This window comes from Ctenopharyngodon idella, chromosome 20 (genome assembly GCF_019924925.1).
Source record: "Ctenopharyngodon idella isolate HZGC_01 chromosome 20, HZGC01, whole genome shotgun sequence".
Classification (NCBI taxonomy): domain Eukaryota; kingdom Metazoa; phylum Chordata; class Actinopteri; order Cypriniformes; family Xenocyprididae; genus Ctenopharyngodon; species Ctenopharyngodon idella.
This window is the reverse complement of record NC_067239.1, coordinates 24,679,224-24,698,483: the sequence shown is the minus strand read 5'-3', so window position 1 is coordinate 24,698,483 and position 19,260 is coordinate 24,679,224. Positions and strand designations below refer to the sequence as shown.

The window sequence follows — 19,260 nt, the reverse complement described above, 5'->3', positions numbered from 1 at the left end:
AAAAAAAAAAATTTTTGTTTTGTTTTGAAGTGAAACGAGTCGCTCTAGCTGGTTTCAGGGCTTTCCACCTTACAAAAAAGAATAAATCAAAGTCTGATGACTTACCATTTTATTACTCAGTTGGTGTGGTTTATTCTTTTGTACTTCTATATTTAGTAAGAATTTTGTGTGGGCTGAGATTAATATTTTCTAGCCTTGTCAGTATGGGAACGTACACAAGCATCTTCAACCCTTTATATATATTTATATTGATATATTTCTATATTTATATATGTATGTGTGAATATAAATTAAAAATGTTTTTGAAAGTCTTATGCTCACCAAGTCTGAATTTATTTGATAAAAATAAAGTAAAAACAGTAATATTGTGAAATTTATTACATTTTAAAATAAGAATTTTCTATTTTAATATATTTCAAAATGTAATTTATTCCTATGATGACAAAGCTGAATTTTCAGCGTCATTACTCCAGTCTTCAGTGTCACATGATCCTTCAGAAATCATTATAATATTCTGATTAGGTTATTATCAATTATTACTGATGCTCATTGTTAAAAAACTGTTATATGTTTTTCATGATTCTTTGATGAATAGAACAGCATTTATTTGAAATAGAAATCTTTTGTTACATTATAAATGTCTTTACTGTCAAGTCGAATCAATTTAATGCATCCTTTTTAAATTAAGACTATTAATTTATTTATTTTTTAAATCGTACTTACCCCAAACTTTTAATCTTTCCACCGTGTATCACGGTTTCCAGAAAAAAAATAAGCAGCACAACTATTTTAAACATTAAGGATAATAATAAGAAATGTTTTTTGAGCACCAAATCAGCATATCAGAATGATATCTGATAATATACTGTATTTATTTACAGGTTAACATTAAAAGGTAAATTGTCTTAAATGACTCAGCAGCAATGGGCCCAAATATGCATAGCATCACTGGCTCATTATAAATGTTGACACTGCTTTCTCTAAATAATGGTTTATATAGCTTTCCTCTTACATATGTGACATAGACAGCTGTTGGACTCATAGTTATTTATAAAGTCCCAGTTAACTCAGTGCTACCTTCACACTGCCTTCAAGCTGGTATACACACCAGAGCACTGTGTACATGTTTACACTGACTGCGTCCATAGTAACGAACTCCCGCCCAAAGGACTTTCGTCGCAGAAAGGCGAAGTAGGGAAAGCCAGGATTCCCAACCCCGTCACAGGCCGTGACCTCATTTCTCTCTCCAGCAGGCCTCCTAGGTTTTGTTATTTCTGTCCTATGTGCAAACAGCATGTAGGGTGGGAGCAAATACCTAAAGGTCATTCCCCACTAAAGCATAAATGCCTTACGTAATTCATAAAGAAACCAATTTGAATCACGCTCAGAATGTAGTAAATGTAATGAAACACATTTAGCAAGGACTTCCTCTTTTCACTGCCACTCGTTTTCCTTTCTTCAGTTTTTGGATTTCATTTACAACGAAACTTCTATGTATGGTAACATAAACTACATGCTATCTGCTTCCTGCAGATGTGAAAGTAAAATGCTGCTCTACATATTTGGCCGTTCTGTGACTAAGGAAGTTTCTATGAAATTTTTTTTCTCATTCCACATCCAGTCAGAATCCGAGCATTACCTCAGGCAGAACTCATTTACATCATTCATTTCCCATTCCTCACTTCTTCAATTTGCTGTAAATTCAAAGAACTGGGTTAATTGGGACTCTTGACTATTTACTGGCAGAATTAAACAGCCTCTAATTTCTGGTATTTTATTTCAAGCAGAGAATTGAAGTAACACAGGCCTCCTATAAAAAAAAACAAAAAAAACAAAAAAAACAGTGCACTTAGTCTTTACGGGCCACGTCATATTTAAGAAGTCATGTGACTGCCTGTAAAGGATCTTCGAGTGATACAAAATTGATACGGTGAGCACAGAGCTGCGAGAGACGCTTCAGCCAATCAGCTTGCTAAGATGAGATGACATCATCTGACTGCTCTGTGGTGTGACTACAGAATGCATCATTGCAGCATAGGATTAATAGTTAATGATAATCCCTTGAGATCAGCCAATCAGAGCGGAGATAAAGGACATGGTCAGGGCATGTTCACAAACATCAATGCAGTGCAGGACTGGAGCCAAATCACTGTACTTGGCCTTACCTGTGATATCTACATAGAAATAGTCTGTTATATATCTGAATCAAGGTTAGGGCATCTCTAAAAATGTTTAACCTGAAATTTCCGTAATATTCTATATTAATTATCCTTTATCAGCATGTATTGTTTTCAAGCCTGCTTATATGTCATAAACCACAATTTGGTCAAATATTAATTTGCACAAGCTCATGTGATGATGAGCTCAGTGTTTGCAGTCTGACATCAGGATGAGTCAGAGAGTAACAGGACTCTGGAAATGCAGGTAGAAGCAGATGAGTCATAATCTCAAAGACCAGCAGCAAAACAAAAACACCCTGTCCTAGCATTTCCTGATTATTATATAAGATAGAAATACATACATGTAAGTATGAATATGCGCATTCATTTGTCTTTTACTGTTTATTTATTGATTTTTTTTTTTTTAAAGATCAATTTATATAGCATTTTGTCTAATATGTCACGACTAAATTAGAGGTACATTTAGTAATTTCCCTTTATTAAGGGGAGTTTTGCGTTTGAAAAATATGCTTAATATCATGTACACTCACATGAAACTCCAGTTATGAGTAACACAAGGTGCGTTCACGCAGTGTCGTTATTACCGTAACGATACTGAACTGTAAAAAGCCTTTACGTGCTTGTAGAACTTGTAATTACAACGTGTAAACTAGTAATTTCCTGAGAGCTACGACTTGTACCACATGGCCACTGCAGATTTAAGGTGTGTTCGGCATTGAGCAGCGCTGTGCAGACCAATCGGTGTATGGCATCATGGCGTTCATGGCGTGAACGCAGCTATACGGAGCTTTATTTACGGTAATTACGACATGGCGTGAACGCAGCAATACGGAGCTTTATTTACAGTAATTATGACATGGCGTGAACGCAGCAATATGGAGCTTTATTTACGGTAATTTCGACATGCGTGAACGCAGCAATATGGAGCTTTAATTTACGGTAATTACGACATGGCGTGAAAGCAGGAATTTGGAGCTTTATTTACGGTAATTACAACATGGCGTGAACGCAGCAATTCAGAGCTTTATTTACGTTAATTACGACATGGCGTGAATGCAGCAATACGAAGCTTTATTTGTGGTAATTAAATAAAACTCCATGAACGCAGCAATACGGAGCTTTATTTATGGTAATTTCGACATGCGTGAACGCAGCAATACGGAGCTTTAATTTACTGTAATTACGACATGGTGTGAAAGCAGGAATTTGGAGCTTTATTTACGGTAATTACAACATGGCGTGAACGCAGCAATTCGGAGCTTTATTTACAGTAATTACGACATGCCGTGAACGCAGCAATTCTGAGCTTTATTTACGGTAATTATGACATGGCGTGAACGCAGCAATACGGATATTTATTTACGGTGATTACAACATGCCGTGAACGCAGCAATAGAGAGTTTTATTTACAGTAATTTCAACATGCGTGAACACAGCAATATGGAGCTTTAATTACGGTAATTACGACATGCCGTGAACGCAGTAATACGGAGCTTTATTTACGGTAAGTACGACATGGTGTGAACGCAGTAATACAGAGGTTTATTTACGGTAAGTACGACATGGCGTGAACGCAACAATACAGAGGTTTATTTACGGTAATTACGACATGCCATGAACATAGCAAGACGAAGCTTTAATTACGGTAATTATGACATGCCGTGAATGCAGTGATACAGAGTTTTATTTACGTAATTACGACATGCCGTGAACGCAGCAATACAGAGCTTTATTTACGGTAATTACGACATGGCGTGACCGTAAATTATGTTTGATCAAATTTGTGCTTCCACAAGGATTTATGGGAAATCTAGTTTGGTTGCAGAAGCCTGGGGGTCAAAGAGAGTGATGGGGGTCCGTGGAAATGCTTTCAAAACAGTTTAAAATTTTAAAATAAATAAATGAAAAAGAATATATTTAAAAATATACATATTAAAATAAATAGATAAAATGAGATTAAAAATGAGTAAATGAATACATTTATTTAAAATAAATGAGTAAATAAATAAATAATACATCCGACAGTACAGTGCTACATTGAGCAGAACAAAAAATGTGATAAATTTAATACAAACTAAATATTATTTAGACATTTATAATATTGATTTTTCACAGTATAATTTTAATATTTATATAAGAAACTATATGGATGCCTTTTAAATTTTCTCCCTTGAACAAGGATGATTATATTTAGGAGTCTGTAGCATGTAAAAAATTGAAAACCCCCATTAGAAACCAGTTAAATTTAATGTGCTTTATTAACAACACAAAAAGCATACTGTCAACATTCATAACTACAGTTTATATGGTTATTTAAAAGATGAAGTATGTCATTTCTGAACTGAATTGCAAAAATAACTTTTTAAGTTTAAAAAAAGTTTAAAACACTCATCCCATTCTTAAATATATGGTTATATTCTTTGTCTGGCACTGTTCAAAAAAATGAAGCATTTGTCCAAATGTTACATTAATGAGTATTTTTTTCTCAAGACGAGAACAATAACTTATAACCTTTTAGAGAGTACTTTAAAATACAGAAATGAACCATAAATCGCTTGGTCCTGCAGTATTATGTGGGCTATCATCAACAAACAATGATAATATGTTATTTAATCTCTTAATGATTACAAGAAGATGCTTCCTTTATATTCCTGGATTTGATGTAAACAGTTTCGGTAAAAAGGTCACGGGGCAGAATCAAAGACCCAAGTCATGTGATGAAGGGGAATTTCCTGTTTGCTGGTGCACAACAAAGAGCACGCTGAGCACAGAGCGAGTCATGTGACTGGAGGTGCTACATGTGCACGGTGCAGTGGAAAACACCCTCACAGTTATTCAGCACATTCAAGCGGCTTATGCAACAATGAGACTATTTTGCTCTTTACTCTATAAATAGCTCATCCTTGTCAAACAAACTAAGCATAACCAATGCAGTTTCAGTTGTCTAGTCCATAATCATCGGCAAATTGACGTCATATTTTTATAACCTTTAAATCACTACATCTCCTTTTCTTTCTGTAGGTATCGGCATTGCTTTTAGCCATGTGCTGACCTACATAGCTGCCTGAATGATGCCTCAATATGATGTAATTTACAATAACAAAAAAAACAAAACAAAAAAAAAAAAAACGGTAACACTTTACAATAAGGTCTCTTTTGTTACCGTTAGTTAATGTATTAACTAACCTAAACTATCAATTAACAATACATTTATTGCAGTATTTATTAATCTTTTTTTATTAATTTATTTATTAAAAACTATAAATATAAATACTCTATTTAAATAGAAACTTATTTCAATTATTTGCCAAGGCATCATTTCTCATTTTAACTTGATGTACTAAATGAACCTAAAATAAAAAATAAACACTGTATAGACATATTTAAAAATAACAAAAAATATTAAAACTAACAAAAATGCAAAAATACTAAAACTTAAAAATATTAATAAACATTTTTATAAGTAAGCAATAAGGTACGAGAGGCTTTGCTGTATCGTGAATAAGTCGCGATGCGAAGCAAAAGGCCTGCAACCCCTTCAGCTGTGACTCATTCACGATACAGCACTAGCCTCGAGTACCTTATTGCTTTTATAAAACGCTTACCACACAATACAAATATTAAAGCCAAAAATATGTATCAATGCAACTTTCATGAATTAAACTTTCACCAAAAGACTTCCTTCCGCCTGAAAAAATAGTCCCTGACCGTTAACAGCAGCAGAAGTTATATTATTGTGCCATTAGATGGCGGCAAAGACTGTCTTTATGAGTGTGTCAGTCAGTAGTGAAGACTTTTATACTGAAAAGACTGAACTGTTGTGAACACGGAACAAGACGCTACTGACAAATGCTTTGACTAGCGCTGTCAGTCATGGGAAAACCCCTTAAATGTTAAAAGGACAAGATAATACATCGGACATTTAAACAGATGTTTTATTATTATCTAGGACTGACCTGAAGGAAAATGCTAAATCTGAATTCAGGTAATAAACTCGCTCACTCGATCTCTTTCTCACAATACTCTTCTTCATAATACAGTAAGCTTCAATGAACAATATCAATTGAGAACATACAGTTTACGTTGCTAAGAGTGGTTGCTAAGTGTGTTGTGTAGTGATACACAGAACCGTTGGGTGAAGCGGTCATAGCCATGTTTTATCGTGAATAAAACAGCTAACAAGAACTAACCTTTTATAAATAAAAATTAAAATATTAATAAAAAATTGTTTCTCAAGAACTAATATCACAATAGTATCTTAATGATGGTAAAATAACACTAATTTGCTTATCAGCTCAGATAATTTCACACTGATTCAGAGTGTTTGACTTTTGCCAAATTATTCTCACCTCTACAATTTATTTATTTTTGACTTAGGATTCAAATGAAACTGAGCATAGTACAGCTATTACACTATCATTGGAGTAGCAAATCAGCATATTAGAATCATTTCTGAAGGATCATGAATAATGGTTGCTGAAAATTCAGCTTTGCCATCACAGGAATAAATTACATTATTTAAAAAAAAAAAAATCTTTGACTGACCGTAAACTTTTGAACTGTTGGTTTTTCATATGTAGAAAATAAATGAAAACATTCGCCATAACATGCTTAAAGTTATACAAATATGGGTACCACTTTTATTTTACCTTGTTCTTGTTACATGTAGTTACTGTAGTAATAACTGTAAATTATGCATAATTACATGCAACTAACCCAAAACCAATCCAAACCCTATAGTACGTATATGTAGTTACTTAATATTACTTGGCACTTAAATGTATAATTACACTGTAACAAAGACACCTTAAAATGAAGTGTAACCCAAATATAATGTATGAATTGACAAATAAAAGATTATGCAGTGTCATGTGAACAGTTAGGTTGATTATAAATGCATTCATTCAATTATTTCCAGAACATTACATAAGGAGTGGCATATGTTCTCATCCAGAGCAGAGTAGATGCCAAAAGTTTTTTTTAGTGTATAAGGAAGTTGCATCAAAAGGGTGGTGTTTTGTGCAAGAGCAGTCGTCATATGCTTCCCTCATGTTTAGGCATCTCATTCTGTCAGATATTACTTAATATCTTCCCTTATTTTATTTTTGTACTTTAAGTGGTGAAAATGCATATTGTTAGACCATGATGTGACCTAATTGTTTAGTTGCTATGAACTCAATTGTAGATATGTGCTGCCCTCTAGAGGAACCCGCCAGATTTACTTTGCGTATGAGGAAGAGAAAAACAAAAACAAACATCCTCAATGTTTCTTTTACTGTAATATAGCCGCCTGTTGGTACAATTTCAAATGCCAAAACAACATGCAGTGTTTTCTGCATGCAATATTCGGTCATTTCAATGAATAGTTCCAGTATTATTACTCGCATTATTTATTAACATTCATGGGTCATTTTACAAAAAGAACAGCATACTACATACAACCTGTAAGAATTTGCCAAACAAAAATGACAGTCCAACAATTCCTATATCAATTAGTAGAACCATTGAAATATTAAAGTCAATACGAATGAAAATACTCCCCAAATATTCTTTTATTAACCAGTAGCAGTGCAAAAATCATGAATTGTTACTGTTGCAAAGGTGGGCATGGGTTTTGTTCCAGCAGCTGCAACATTAGATTCAGAGATATAATATACAAAATGTCCACAATTCACTCTTTGAAGTCCATACTGCAGATACTGCATTCCAATATGATTTTTTTTTTTGTGAGAGTTACTTAATGAGAATGTTATGCTACAGGGATTAAAAAATAAATAAAATGTACTACGGTTTATATATAGCCTGTAAAAACCTTGGCATGCCTGGGACAAGGTTAAGGGGGTCACAACATACAGACAGGACAGCTAGCAGTTCATAAGAAGCTATATGAACTCCATTACATACTTGTCTCTCAGAACAGCCGTGAGTTCCTTTCCCCAGGTCGATTTTAGTGTGTAATTCTGTGCTGCACAGCGTGAGAGTTTCTTTAAAGTAGGTCTGTAAGGTGTTAGACTTTCACATGTTTACATTTTGTGCAGTCCCGTGCTCACTTCTGAAGTTCCTGAGGGGTGCTGAACGTTTCGTACACGTTGGCGGCAAACTCTTTCACCTGGTCTATCAACAAGAGATCCTAAACAAGAAAGAAAACAATATACATTGGTGTGTGTGGACTTTTATGACACATGGAAGTCAAAATGTGTCAATGCATCTGAAGGTTCTCACCTGGACAAAGTGACTAGGTATTTCACTGCATATTGAATGTATCTGTCCGTTGATGATGGGAATGATTTTGGCTAATGGGAGGCTTACATGCGATAGTCTGGAAGAAAATCATTAAAAGCAGCACTGATTATCTTTTTTCATCATTATAAATATTGTTTGCAAATCTGTAATATACTGGCCTTGAGAAGAAAGTGCTAAAATCTGAAGGAAAAAAAAAAAAAAAAAAAAAAAAAAAAAACCCAGCTACATTTGATATTCTGACATTAAAATGTGCTAAAATTCATATCAATTAAAACCTTTTTGGACTTTGAGATTTTTTTTATTTTATTGTTTGCTTAAAGCGTGTTTCTAGGGTTCATACACATTTTTACCAATACATTTCCATGACTTTTCCAAAACATTCTGGGTTATTTATTTTTCCAAAACTTTTCCAGGCCTGGAAATTGCTATTTTTAAAATTCCATGACTTTTCCAGGTTTTTCATGACCATATGAACCCTGGAGATCTTTAAAACAAATGGCAACTGGTTTGAATGGAACCTTATTTAAAGGTACACTATGTAACTTTTGGCTCTCTGGTGGTTAAAAACAAAACTGCATGTATTTTGCGTAAGAACATTGTTTTGGTTGTGCTTTGTCTCTGCGTGACTGTGCGGATGAATATGGTTATCCTACTGCTCATAATAAAACATTCACTGCTTAAAGCCCCGAACACACCGAGTTCTTGTTTCGTCGTCCGACTAAGTTTCTCAGTGTGGTCCGCACCATCGGCTGAAGTTGGTCCTCGTCGGCGTCAGAGCTCGTCAGTCAGTTGGGACATCTGATCATTCTGATTGGTTGTTCAGCTACTGCCACCTGCTGGTTCGGAAAGGCATTTCTTCATACGCAGGCGTAGAACGGACGTCTGCCTCGCTGCTCGCTGCTCAGATTGGTTTGCGTCTGTAACTCCGTATAGCTTTGTTTTGAATCTCTTTTATTCATTGTTGCTTATTTTTTTTTATTACCTTATATGTAATATTGCCTACCACACTAATCTGATGTCGCTAGCTTGTAATCTTTGAATCTAAATCGCTGTTACAACGCATTTGCATTTGCAGCGCTAGCTTGTTAACCTGCTAACAGTCGCTCGCGCGCTCCTTTTTCAACGCGTTCTTCAAACAGCTGTGGTAAGTCGGATCAGTCTACAAACACGGTGAGTCATGTCATCCTCTCCCAGCATTGCTACCTGTTCCATTTGCCACGTTTACCATAGCTCTCTCTGTCAGCGACGAGGGATTTACATGTCATAAATGTAGGGAAATAGTCAGGCTGACAGAGAGAATCTCAGAATTAGAGACACGCATCCAAACTTTAATCGAGGATAGTAAGAATGCAAGGGCTTCAGATACTGTTTTGGATGCGACTAGCTTAGTGAACTCTGTACATTGTTCGGTTCTGGCTGTAGAGCCCGCGCAGCAGGGCACTTGGGTAACGGTGAGGCGGCCTAGCCGCGGAAAACACCACTCTTCCGTTCCAATAAGAACATCAAACAGGTTCTCCCCACTCAGTGATACACCCACTGAGAATCCTGCTGAAAGTGCCCTAGTTATTGGCGATTCTATTACATGGAACGTGAAAATAGAGACACCAGCCACCATAGTCACATGTTTGCCGGGAGCCAGAGCACCTGACATCAAAGCAAATTTAAAAGTGCTGGCTAATGCTAATCGTAAATACTCTAAGATTATTATTCATGTCGGCACTAATGATGTTCGACTTCGCCAGTCGGAGATCACTAAAATTAACATTAAAGAGGTGTGTGAACTCGCAAGTACAATGTCAGGAGAAGTAATTTGCTCTGGCCTCCTTCCTGTTCGTCGGAGTGATGAGATAGTTAGCAGATTATCATCACTCAATGGCTGGCTGTCTAAGTGGTGTCCGCAAAATAATATAGGTTTCATAGACAATTGGAAAAGTTTTTGGGGCAGACCTGACCTGTTAAAAAGAGATGGTATTCATCCCTCCCGGGATGGTGCTGCTCTTCTCTCTAGTAATATGGCACATAGTCTCAGAACTGAAACATGACAAACTGGGGCCCAGGTCAGAAAGCAGACAGACTGGCTAAACCGACCGTCTGCTAGCTGCCTCACGTTACAGAAGTCAGAAAATTCAGATAACTCCCAACACATAGAAACTCTTACACCTAGATATTTTCAAATAGAGACTGTGTCTGTACCCTGAATTAGTAAAAACAAAAAACTTCCAAACCCATTTAATGGTAAAAACTTAATTGATGTTCAACAAATAAAAAAAAAAATAGAGATAATAATGCTAAACAAATGATAAAACTCGGGTTGTTAAATATTAGATCCCTTTCTTCAAAATCACTTATTGTTAATGATATTATCAAAGATAATAATCTAGATGTGCTGTGTTTGACAGAAACTTGGCTAAAACCGGACGATTACATTACTTTAAATGAGTCTAGTCCTCAAGGTTATGATTATCGACACAATGCCCGTCAGAAAGGCAAAGGGGGAGGTGTTGCTGTAATCTATAGTAATATTTACAGTATTAGTCAGAAGTCTTTCAAATATAATTCCTTCGAAACTATGGTACTTTACGTAACATTATGTAAGTTGACATTTGTGCTGGCTACTGTATACAGGCCACAATACAGACTTTATCAAAGAATTTGCTGACTTTCTATCAGAGTTAGTACTAGCTGCAGATAAAGTCCTTGTTGTTGGTGATTTTAATATTCATGTAGATAATAAAAAAAGATGCATTAGGATTGGCATTTGCAGATATTCTAAACTCTATTGGTGTTAGACAACATGTGTCAGGACCCACTCATTGTCGTAATCATACTTTAGATCTAATATTGTCACATGGAATCGATATTGATGCTGTTGAAATTCTGCAGCAGAGTGACGACATCTCAGATCATTATCTAGTCTCGTGTATACTACATTTAGTCAAGGCGGCTAAACTGCCTCGATGCCATAAATATGGTAGAACCATCACTTCTACCACTAAAGATCACTTTATAAATAATCTTCCTGATCAGTTTCATTGCCTTAGCATACCAGACAGCTTAGAAGACCTCGATGTTGCAACAGAAACTATTGCCTCTGTCTTTTCCAGCACATTAGACTCAGTTGCTCCTTTGCGTTTAAAAAAAGATTAAGGAAATTAATCCAATGCCATGGTACAATGAGCACACTCGGGCCCTAAAGTTAGCAGCCAGAAAAATGGAGCGCAGCTGGAAGAAATCAAAACTAGAAGTATTTCGTATTTCGTGGAGAGAGAGAATGATTGAGTACAGAAAGGCCTTAAAATCTACTAGATCTGCCTATTTTTCAAAACTCTTAGAAGAAAATAAACACAACCCTAGGTATTTATTTGATACAGTGGCTAAATTAACAAGAAATAAAGCTTCAACTTCTGATGTTTCCAAAGAGCACAGCAGTAATGACTTTTTGAACTTCTTTACTTGCAAGATTGATAATATTAGAGAAAAAATAATAACCATGCAACCGTCTACTACAGTATCGTGTCAGATAGTGCATTGTAGTGTCCCTGAGGAAAAATTCAATTCATTTACTGCTTTAGGAGAGGAAGAATTGTCTAAACTTGTTAAATCATCAAAATCAACAACATGTATGTTAGACCCTATACCGACTAAGCTATTGAAAGAAATGATTCCAGAGGTCATAGATCCTCTTCTCAATATCGTCAATTCATCTTTATCATTAGGATACGTACCAAAAACTTTTAAGCTGGCTATTATTAAACCTCTTATTAAAAAACCACAACTTGATCCTAGAGAATTAGTCAATTACAGGCCGATCTCAAATCTCACTTTTCTGTCAAAAATACTAGAAAAGGTAGTATCATCACAACTATGTTCCTTTTTAGAAAGAAATGGTATCTGTGAGGATTTCCAGTCAGGATTTAGACCGTACCATAGTACAGAGACTGCTCTCATTAGAGTTACTAATGATTTGCTCTTATCATCAGATCGTGGTTGTATCTCTCTATTAGTGTTACTGGATCTTAGTGCAGCATTTGACACTATTGATCACAATATTCTTTTAAATAGACTCGAAAATTATGTTGGCATTAGTGGAATTGCATTGTCATGGTTCAAATCATACTTATCTGACCGTTATCAGTTTGTAGTAGTAAACGAAGACATGTCATATCGATCACAAGTTCAATATGGAGTACCACAAGGCTCAGTACTAGGACCGTTGCTGTTCACTCTGTACATGCTACCCTTGGGAGATATCATTAGGAAGCATGGCGTTAGTTTTCACTGTTACGCTGATGATACTCAGCTCTATATTTCTTCGCGCCCTGACGAAACTTACCAATTCACAAAATTAACGGAATGCATAGCTGATATAAAAAATTGGATGACCAGTAATTTCCTACTACTAAATTCAGAAAAAACAGAGATTCTAATTTTTGGACCAAAAACTTCTTCACGTAATAACCTAGAATATTGTCTAACACTTGATGGCTGCTCTGTTAAGTCTTCGTCGTCAGTTAGGAACCTACGTGTGCTCTTTGATACCAATCTTTCATTTGAAGGCCATATTACTAGCATCTGTACAACCCCATTCTTCCATCTTAAAAATATATCTAACTACGACATATGCTCTCAATGACAAATGCAGAACAGTTAGTTCATGCGTTCATGACCTCAAGGCTAGATTACTGTAACACTCTACTGGGTGGTTGTTCTGCTCGCCTGATAAATAAACTACAGCTCGTACAAAATGCAGCAGCTAGAGTTCTTACTAGAACCAGGAAGTATGACCATATTAGCCCAGTTCTGTCAACACTGCATTGGCTTCCTGTTAAACATCGTATAGATTTTAAAATCTTGCTAATTACTTACAAAGCACTAAATGGTTTAGCTCCCCAGTACCTGAGCGAGCTCCTAATTCATTATAGTCCTTCACGTCTATTGCGATCTCAGAATTCAGGCCAGCTGATAATACCTAGAATATCAAAATCAACTGCAGGTGGTAGATCCTTCTCCTATTTGGCACCTAAACTCTGGAACAATCTTACTAGCATTGTTCGGGAAGCAGACACACTCTGTCAGTTTAAATCTAGACTAAAAACGCATCTCTTTAACCTGGCATACACATAACACATTACCAATTTATATTTTCAAATCCGTTAAAGGATTATTAGGCTGCATAAATTAGGTCAGCCGGAACCGGGAACACTTCTATAACACCTGATGTACTCGTTACATCAGAAGAAGAATGGCATCTACGCTAATATTAGTCTTTCTGTTTATCCCGAGGTTCACCGTAGTCAACCGGATCCGGGCCGTATCCAGGTGAGACCAAGGACCTGCACCTTGACACGACCACAACGCAGCCCTGACGGATCAGCAGAGATTGAGTCAACTAGATCATCCACTGTAAGGGCCTCATCGACACGACAGCCACGACACAGTTCCTCAACAACCGTCCATACCGGCGTAATCCTCAATAGGATGGAACTGAAATAAATACTTTTAATGTTGCGATCCTATTGGACTTATGATAGCAACCTGAATTGTAACAAAGCACTGTTGGCCAGAGGAGAACTGGCACCCCGACTAAGCCTGGTTTCTCCCAAGGTTTTTTTCTCCATTTTAACACCAATTTGCCACTTGTCTGCCACCTAATGTCACCTGATGGAGTTTGGGTTCCTTGCCGCTGTCGCCTCTGGCTTGCTTAGTTGGGGACACTTGACTTGACATTTGATATTCAACAGTGCTTTGATCTGCCTGCATTGACACTATTCTTTAAGAGCTGCTGTGCAGCCAAACAATGTACCAGTTATCAATGTAAAGCTGCTTTGACACAATCTACATTGTAAAAAGCGCTATATAAATAAAGGTGACTTGACTTGACTACTTGGCCGTCGGGTGTCGAGCGTCGGTTTGGTGTGTCAGGGCAACTTTGGACCCAGACGCTGCCGACGTGAGCCAACCCTGCAGTCTGCTTTTGTCGTCACTAATTCATCGGCGTCGGCTTGGTGTGTTCCGGGCTTAAGAGATATAACCAGTTTAGATGGAAATGATCTCAAGCTAGCTGAACACATTTCTGTAGCTATACCCATTAATAGACATGGTACTTCCCTGAAATTAAATTCCAGCACAGCGCTACAACAGCCATAATGAAGTTTTCTCTATTTATGGACACGCATGGCCAGTGACGTATGTATGCAATTTCCTGCGAAAACCATCCCGTCAGGTCTAAAATATAAACACTTATAATAGGCTTACCATAGTGAATCAGGGTAAGACAAAAACACGTTTTGGAGGAAGGATTGATGCTTTATTTACTCATTATTTAAATTTTGTAATTTTGAACAAAAAAAAGTTGCATAGTGTACCTTTAAGCCACAGAATAATAAAAAAAAAAAAAAAAAAAAAAAAAAGCTAATTGCAACTTTTTTCCCCTCACATTTTTTACTTTTCCCTCTTTTAATTCTGAGTTTATATCTCACAATTCAGAATTTTTTCCTCACAATTATGAGAAGTCCAAATTATGAGATATAAACTTGCAACCGTGAATGGAAAAAGTCAGAACTGTGAGATAATGAACTCGCAATGACCTTTTTATTTCTTTATTCTGTGGCGAAACAAAAAAACAATTGCGAGATGTCAACTTGCAATTGCAAGTTCTGAGGAAAAACGTCAGTATTGCAAAATGTAAACTCGCAATTACAAGTTTATAACATGCAACTGAGAGATATAAACTTGCAATTGTGAGATATAAACTCACAAAAAGTCAGAATTGTGTTGCAATTACCTTTTATTTCACAGCAGAATCAAGCTTCTATAGATTTGATATTTTGTTATATAAATGCAAATACATTCATACATTTTGAAATGTGGCTTAATTGTCCAAATGTACCACTTTCTGGGGTAACTGTATATACCTTCTTTAATAAAAATAATAGCATGTACACTGACCGATCAGGTGTACTGGAGGGGGCGGAGTCTCCCTGCGGGGGTCGGAAAAACTCTGCCATGTTGTCTAGGAATCGGATAAAGCCTCGGTTCAAGCAAGTACGGAGTACAGTATTGAAATCTGGACTGAAAACAAAGTTTAGATGTAATTAGTATCCAGCTACAGAGCTCAATGATGTCCAAATGTGCCTATGCTGAAGTAATGTAAATAAATCATGAGATTAATTGTGAATTAATTACTTTTGACAGTCCTAACTTTTTTATTTTCAATTCTATAGGTTTATATAGGTGCCATGATTTCCCTCACCTTTCAAGCATATCTCTGGTTTCATTCAGCAGCTTTATTGTTGTGACATCATTTTCTGTGAGACCACAGGCCTAGGAGAAGAAAATAAAATTATATATAAATAAATATATAAAAATAGACAAAAAGAATAAATTATTTATACATTTTATATACATTTATAAAATATTTAAATGTAGTTTATAACACAAAATAAATGTTATATATATGAGAAAAAGAAAAAAAAATGACAGTCCAACAGTTTTTGAAGGAATCTCTTGACAATGATTCCATGACAAATACATTTTCAACAGTCACTTGTCGCCACCTACTAGTGTAACGATGTAATTGATACAATCTTTATTTGAAGGATCAAGTTACTTTTAAAAGGTGATTTACTCTATTTTGATCTTTACCGTAGACATAAGTGTTTATATCCGAGCTATAATCTTTTATCCCAGTTCTTCTGTGATAAGATAATACAGAATGACACTGTGTGGTTGAAAAGACTGTTTGTGAATCTATTTTAGACCTACACAATGCAACTGCTCTCTCTGGCTCAGCGGCAGTGCAGATTTTAATGTTCTGCTGTGATCGTACTTGTCAAAGGTTTATAAGACATAGCCTGAATCATTGTCTTTTAGGAATAAGGTCGCGTGGCTGTTTGAATCGAGATCATGATCTTTTAATGATTACTCGTGCAGCTCTAAAATCAATAAATACAATTACAATTAAATAATAAATTACTAATCATTTACAAATAAATTATATACCTGTGAGGCTAGCGTGTTCTCTTCATCAGGCATCATGTACCAGGAAAGACTTTTGTGTTTAGAGGAAGCACAGCCCTCCTCCACTAACTGTCTGATCTGAGTTAACTGTTGCTCTAACTCTTGTAGGGACAGACTCTGCTTCAGAGACACCCTGAGGAGACATGGACAGCAGTTAGCTGAGGAAGACTGACGCAGCTCAATAGCTGCAATGGCAAATAAAGCCACAAGTATGAGATGACTAGATTCAAATTCATTCAATCAATCACTCAGCGTACGTTCCAAGAACTTCCTGGACAGCTTTCTTCACCACAGTTATCAGTTCAATGAGCCCTGAAAAGACAGAAAAAGGAACATCGGTGTAAACTATAGAGCATATGGCCTGTATGAACAGAGGATTAAACTATAATACAGATTAGACGCACTTATACAGATCTGACATTGTTCTCACCTTCTCCAAGAAGGTGTTGGATGCTTGACAGATATTGTTGTTGAACATCAGGAGGGGCGAAGGGGGTCTAAAGTAGCAGTATAAGAGAAATGTGTTACCCATTACATGCTATAACATAGTAAAATGATGCTGCTTTGCCTTTCAAACACCAAGCCCTGACATACCGTTCCATTCTTTGTCACAGAGTTGTCCAGGTACAGGTACCCACCAATTATGTTGAGCTGAACTCTGAGTAACACCACCAGCATGCAAGTGCTGTAAACTGCCACAATGCTGCGGGTAAAACCTGGAGGGCGGAGACCATTGTTTTAGAACAAGGAATAGATGAGAGTTTGATTAGTCAACTAGGATTTCTGTTCATAACCCATTTTACTTCCATAATGTGACGTATTGTGAAACAGGACATTCAACTAAAAATTGTAGGGTGGGAATCTATTTGATTGTGAGAAATGGGTGTTCCAAACAAGAACTGAGCCAAAACAATGCCATAACTTTTTTGGTCACTACTCAACATTTTCCAATAACCCACATGACGTCAATGGAAAAAAAAAATAAAAAAAAGTGATTACATTTTACTTTGTTTTTTTACTAGCATTCAAAAGTTTGGGGTTGGTAAGATTTATTAATGTTTTTGAAAGAAGTTCTCATTTATTTGATCAAAAATACAGTTAAAATATATTGTGAAATATTATTACAATTATCTATTTGAATATATTTTAAAATGTAATTTATTCCTGTGATGCAAAGTTGAATTTTCAGCATCATTACTCCAGTCTTCAGTGTCACATGATCCTTCAGAAATCATTCTAATATTCTGTTTTGCTGCTCAAGAAAAATTTCTTCTTATTATTATCAATGTTGAAAACTATGTTGTGCTGCTCAAAATTTTTTGTGGAAATGCTGGTGCAGTTTTTTCAGGATTCCTTGATGATTAGAGAGTTTAAACAGCATTTATTTGAAATAGAAATCTTTTGTAACAATGTAAATGTTTTTACTGTCACTTTTGATCAATTTAAGGCATCCTCCTTGCTGAATAAAAGTATTAATTTCTTTAAAAAAAATCTTACTGACCCCATACCTTTGAACTGTATTTTTTTTTCCCTCAGAAAAAGCTACATTAAATTGCCATAACTCAACAAAAAGAAATATATAGCAATTTTTTTTTTTTTAATTTATTAACAAAGAATTTTTTTTTTTCTTATGAATAAAGTACACAAATCAATAGTTTACAATAAGATTAAGATGTGCATTAATAAAGTAAATAGGGTCAATTTTGATATACTGGAAACATCTGGAATACTATAAAATAAGAAACTCACTAATAATCTTTAGATCCTCCCAGATTTCAAGTTTATTGGCTGGCCTGTGTGGGAAGACATGATCACTTACATCAGTTATATTCTTTAATATTATAATGTAGATAATCATCTATAATTTACATAAATAATGACTCACTTGGTCTTCAGCAAAGCGGTGAGGCTCTCTGAGTTCAGATGATGTATGATTGCCTCTCGGAGAGTGGGGAGCATTGATAATACTACAAATAAAAGACACAATTACATATATCAAGCAGAAGAAACATCACTTTCATGAACTGATCATGTAATTTTTTTTACCTGTCATGTTACATGTCCTCTGGTTGCTTTCAAAATGAAACTGTCTCCGAGCTTGAGCGATGTATTCAGCTGCCTCTCGCTCCTGCATCTCCTGAATTTTTCTTTGTGCATATTTACCAAGTATATAGACACCTGGGAATGAAGTTTGAGGATACATTATAATATAATGTAAGAAAGTGATATATACATGTCTACAAATATATACATGTTAAGAAAGTGATATGCAATATGCAAGATCTATTCAGTAATAGAAAATCTTTCTGCTGGATAAAAATACCAGGGTAAAGTCCATATCGACTTTGCTATGACTGTGCCAATAGAAAATCTAGGTGACAGGTGAGCTGAGATTAATGAATATAATGTGGAAATGCTTGACAACACTGTAATAACATGCTAAACTGTATACAAGATATTATAGCTACAAGTATTTTTATTTATCTATTCAAAACAAGAAATATTCAATGCACAGTCACACCTAACTAAAAATCTCTGAACTATAAGTATGCAGGTGGTCTAGCTGCCCACGTTACCTCCAACAAAAACCCCAGTGAAGATGAATTTCCTCTTATGGCGTTTGATGAAATTCCATGTAGAACTCAACATTTTAAAAACAGACTTGACACCACAAAAGAAAAAAAAAAAAAAAAAAACACACGAAAAACTAGATGCAGGAGCGTGTTTAGACGTAACTCACTAGCTAGCACAATGCTACATGGCAATAACTTCTCATGTTAGCAGCAGCAAACAGGCGAACTACAGATAACAGATTGAG

The 19,260-nt window shown here is 35.7% G+C and overlaps 1 protein-coding gene and 1 long non-coding RNA gene across 2 annotated transcripts; one reads left to right on the top strand and one right to left on the bottom strand.

Moving 5' to 3' along the window:
- Positions 1-2,311: 2,311 nt before the first annotated feature.
- On the top strand, positions 2,312-14,303 carry LOC127502199 (uncharacterized). The gene is made up of 2 exons (XR_007926794.1): positions 2,312-2,523; positions 13,707-14,303. It is a non-coding gene; the product is annotated as an uncharacterized LOC127502199 (long non-coding RNA).
- On the bottom strand, positions 7,555-19,241 carry pex3 (peroxisomal biogenesis factor 3). The gene is made up of 12 exons (XM_051874847.1): positions 19,019-19,241; positions 18,489-18,620; positions 18,328-18,409; positions 18,192-18,235; positions 17,037-17,158; positions 16,873-16,939; positions 16,700-16,754; positions 16,425-16,575; positions 15,676-15,746; positions 15,372-15,494; positions 8,403-8,499; positions 7,555-8,310 (listed from the first exon to the last, which is right to left on the bottom strand). The coding sequence occupies exons 1-12, from the start codon at positions 19,089-19,091 to the stop codon at positions 8,227-8,229; spliced, it is 1,101 nt and encodes a 366-aa protein (XP_051730807.1). The 5' UTR covers positions 19,092-19,241; the 3' UTR covers positions 7,555-8,226.
- Between the last annotated feature and the right edge of the window lie 19 nt (positions 19,242-19,260).

Excerpts from the sequence above, each read along its gene's own strand:
- pex3 (XM_051874847.1), bottom strand. The coding sequence starts at position 19,091 with ATGTTGAGTTCTACATGGAATTTCATCAAACGCCATAAGAGGAAATTC. Across the intron at positions 18,236-18,327 it reads ACCGCTTTGCTGAAGACCAA|GCCAGCCAATAAACTTGAAA; the intron begins GTGAGTCATTAT and ends CTTCCCACACAG. Across the intron at positions 15,495-15,675 it reads ACCAGAGATATGCTTGAAAG|TCCAGATTTCAATACTGTAC; the intron begins GTGAGGGAAATC and ends CTTTGTTTTCAG.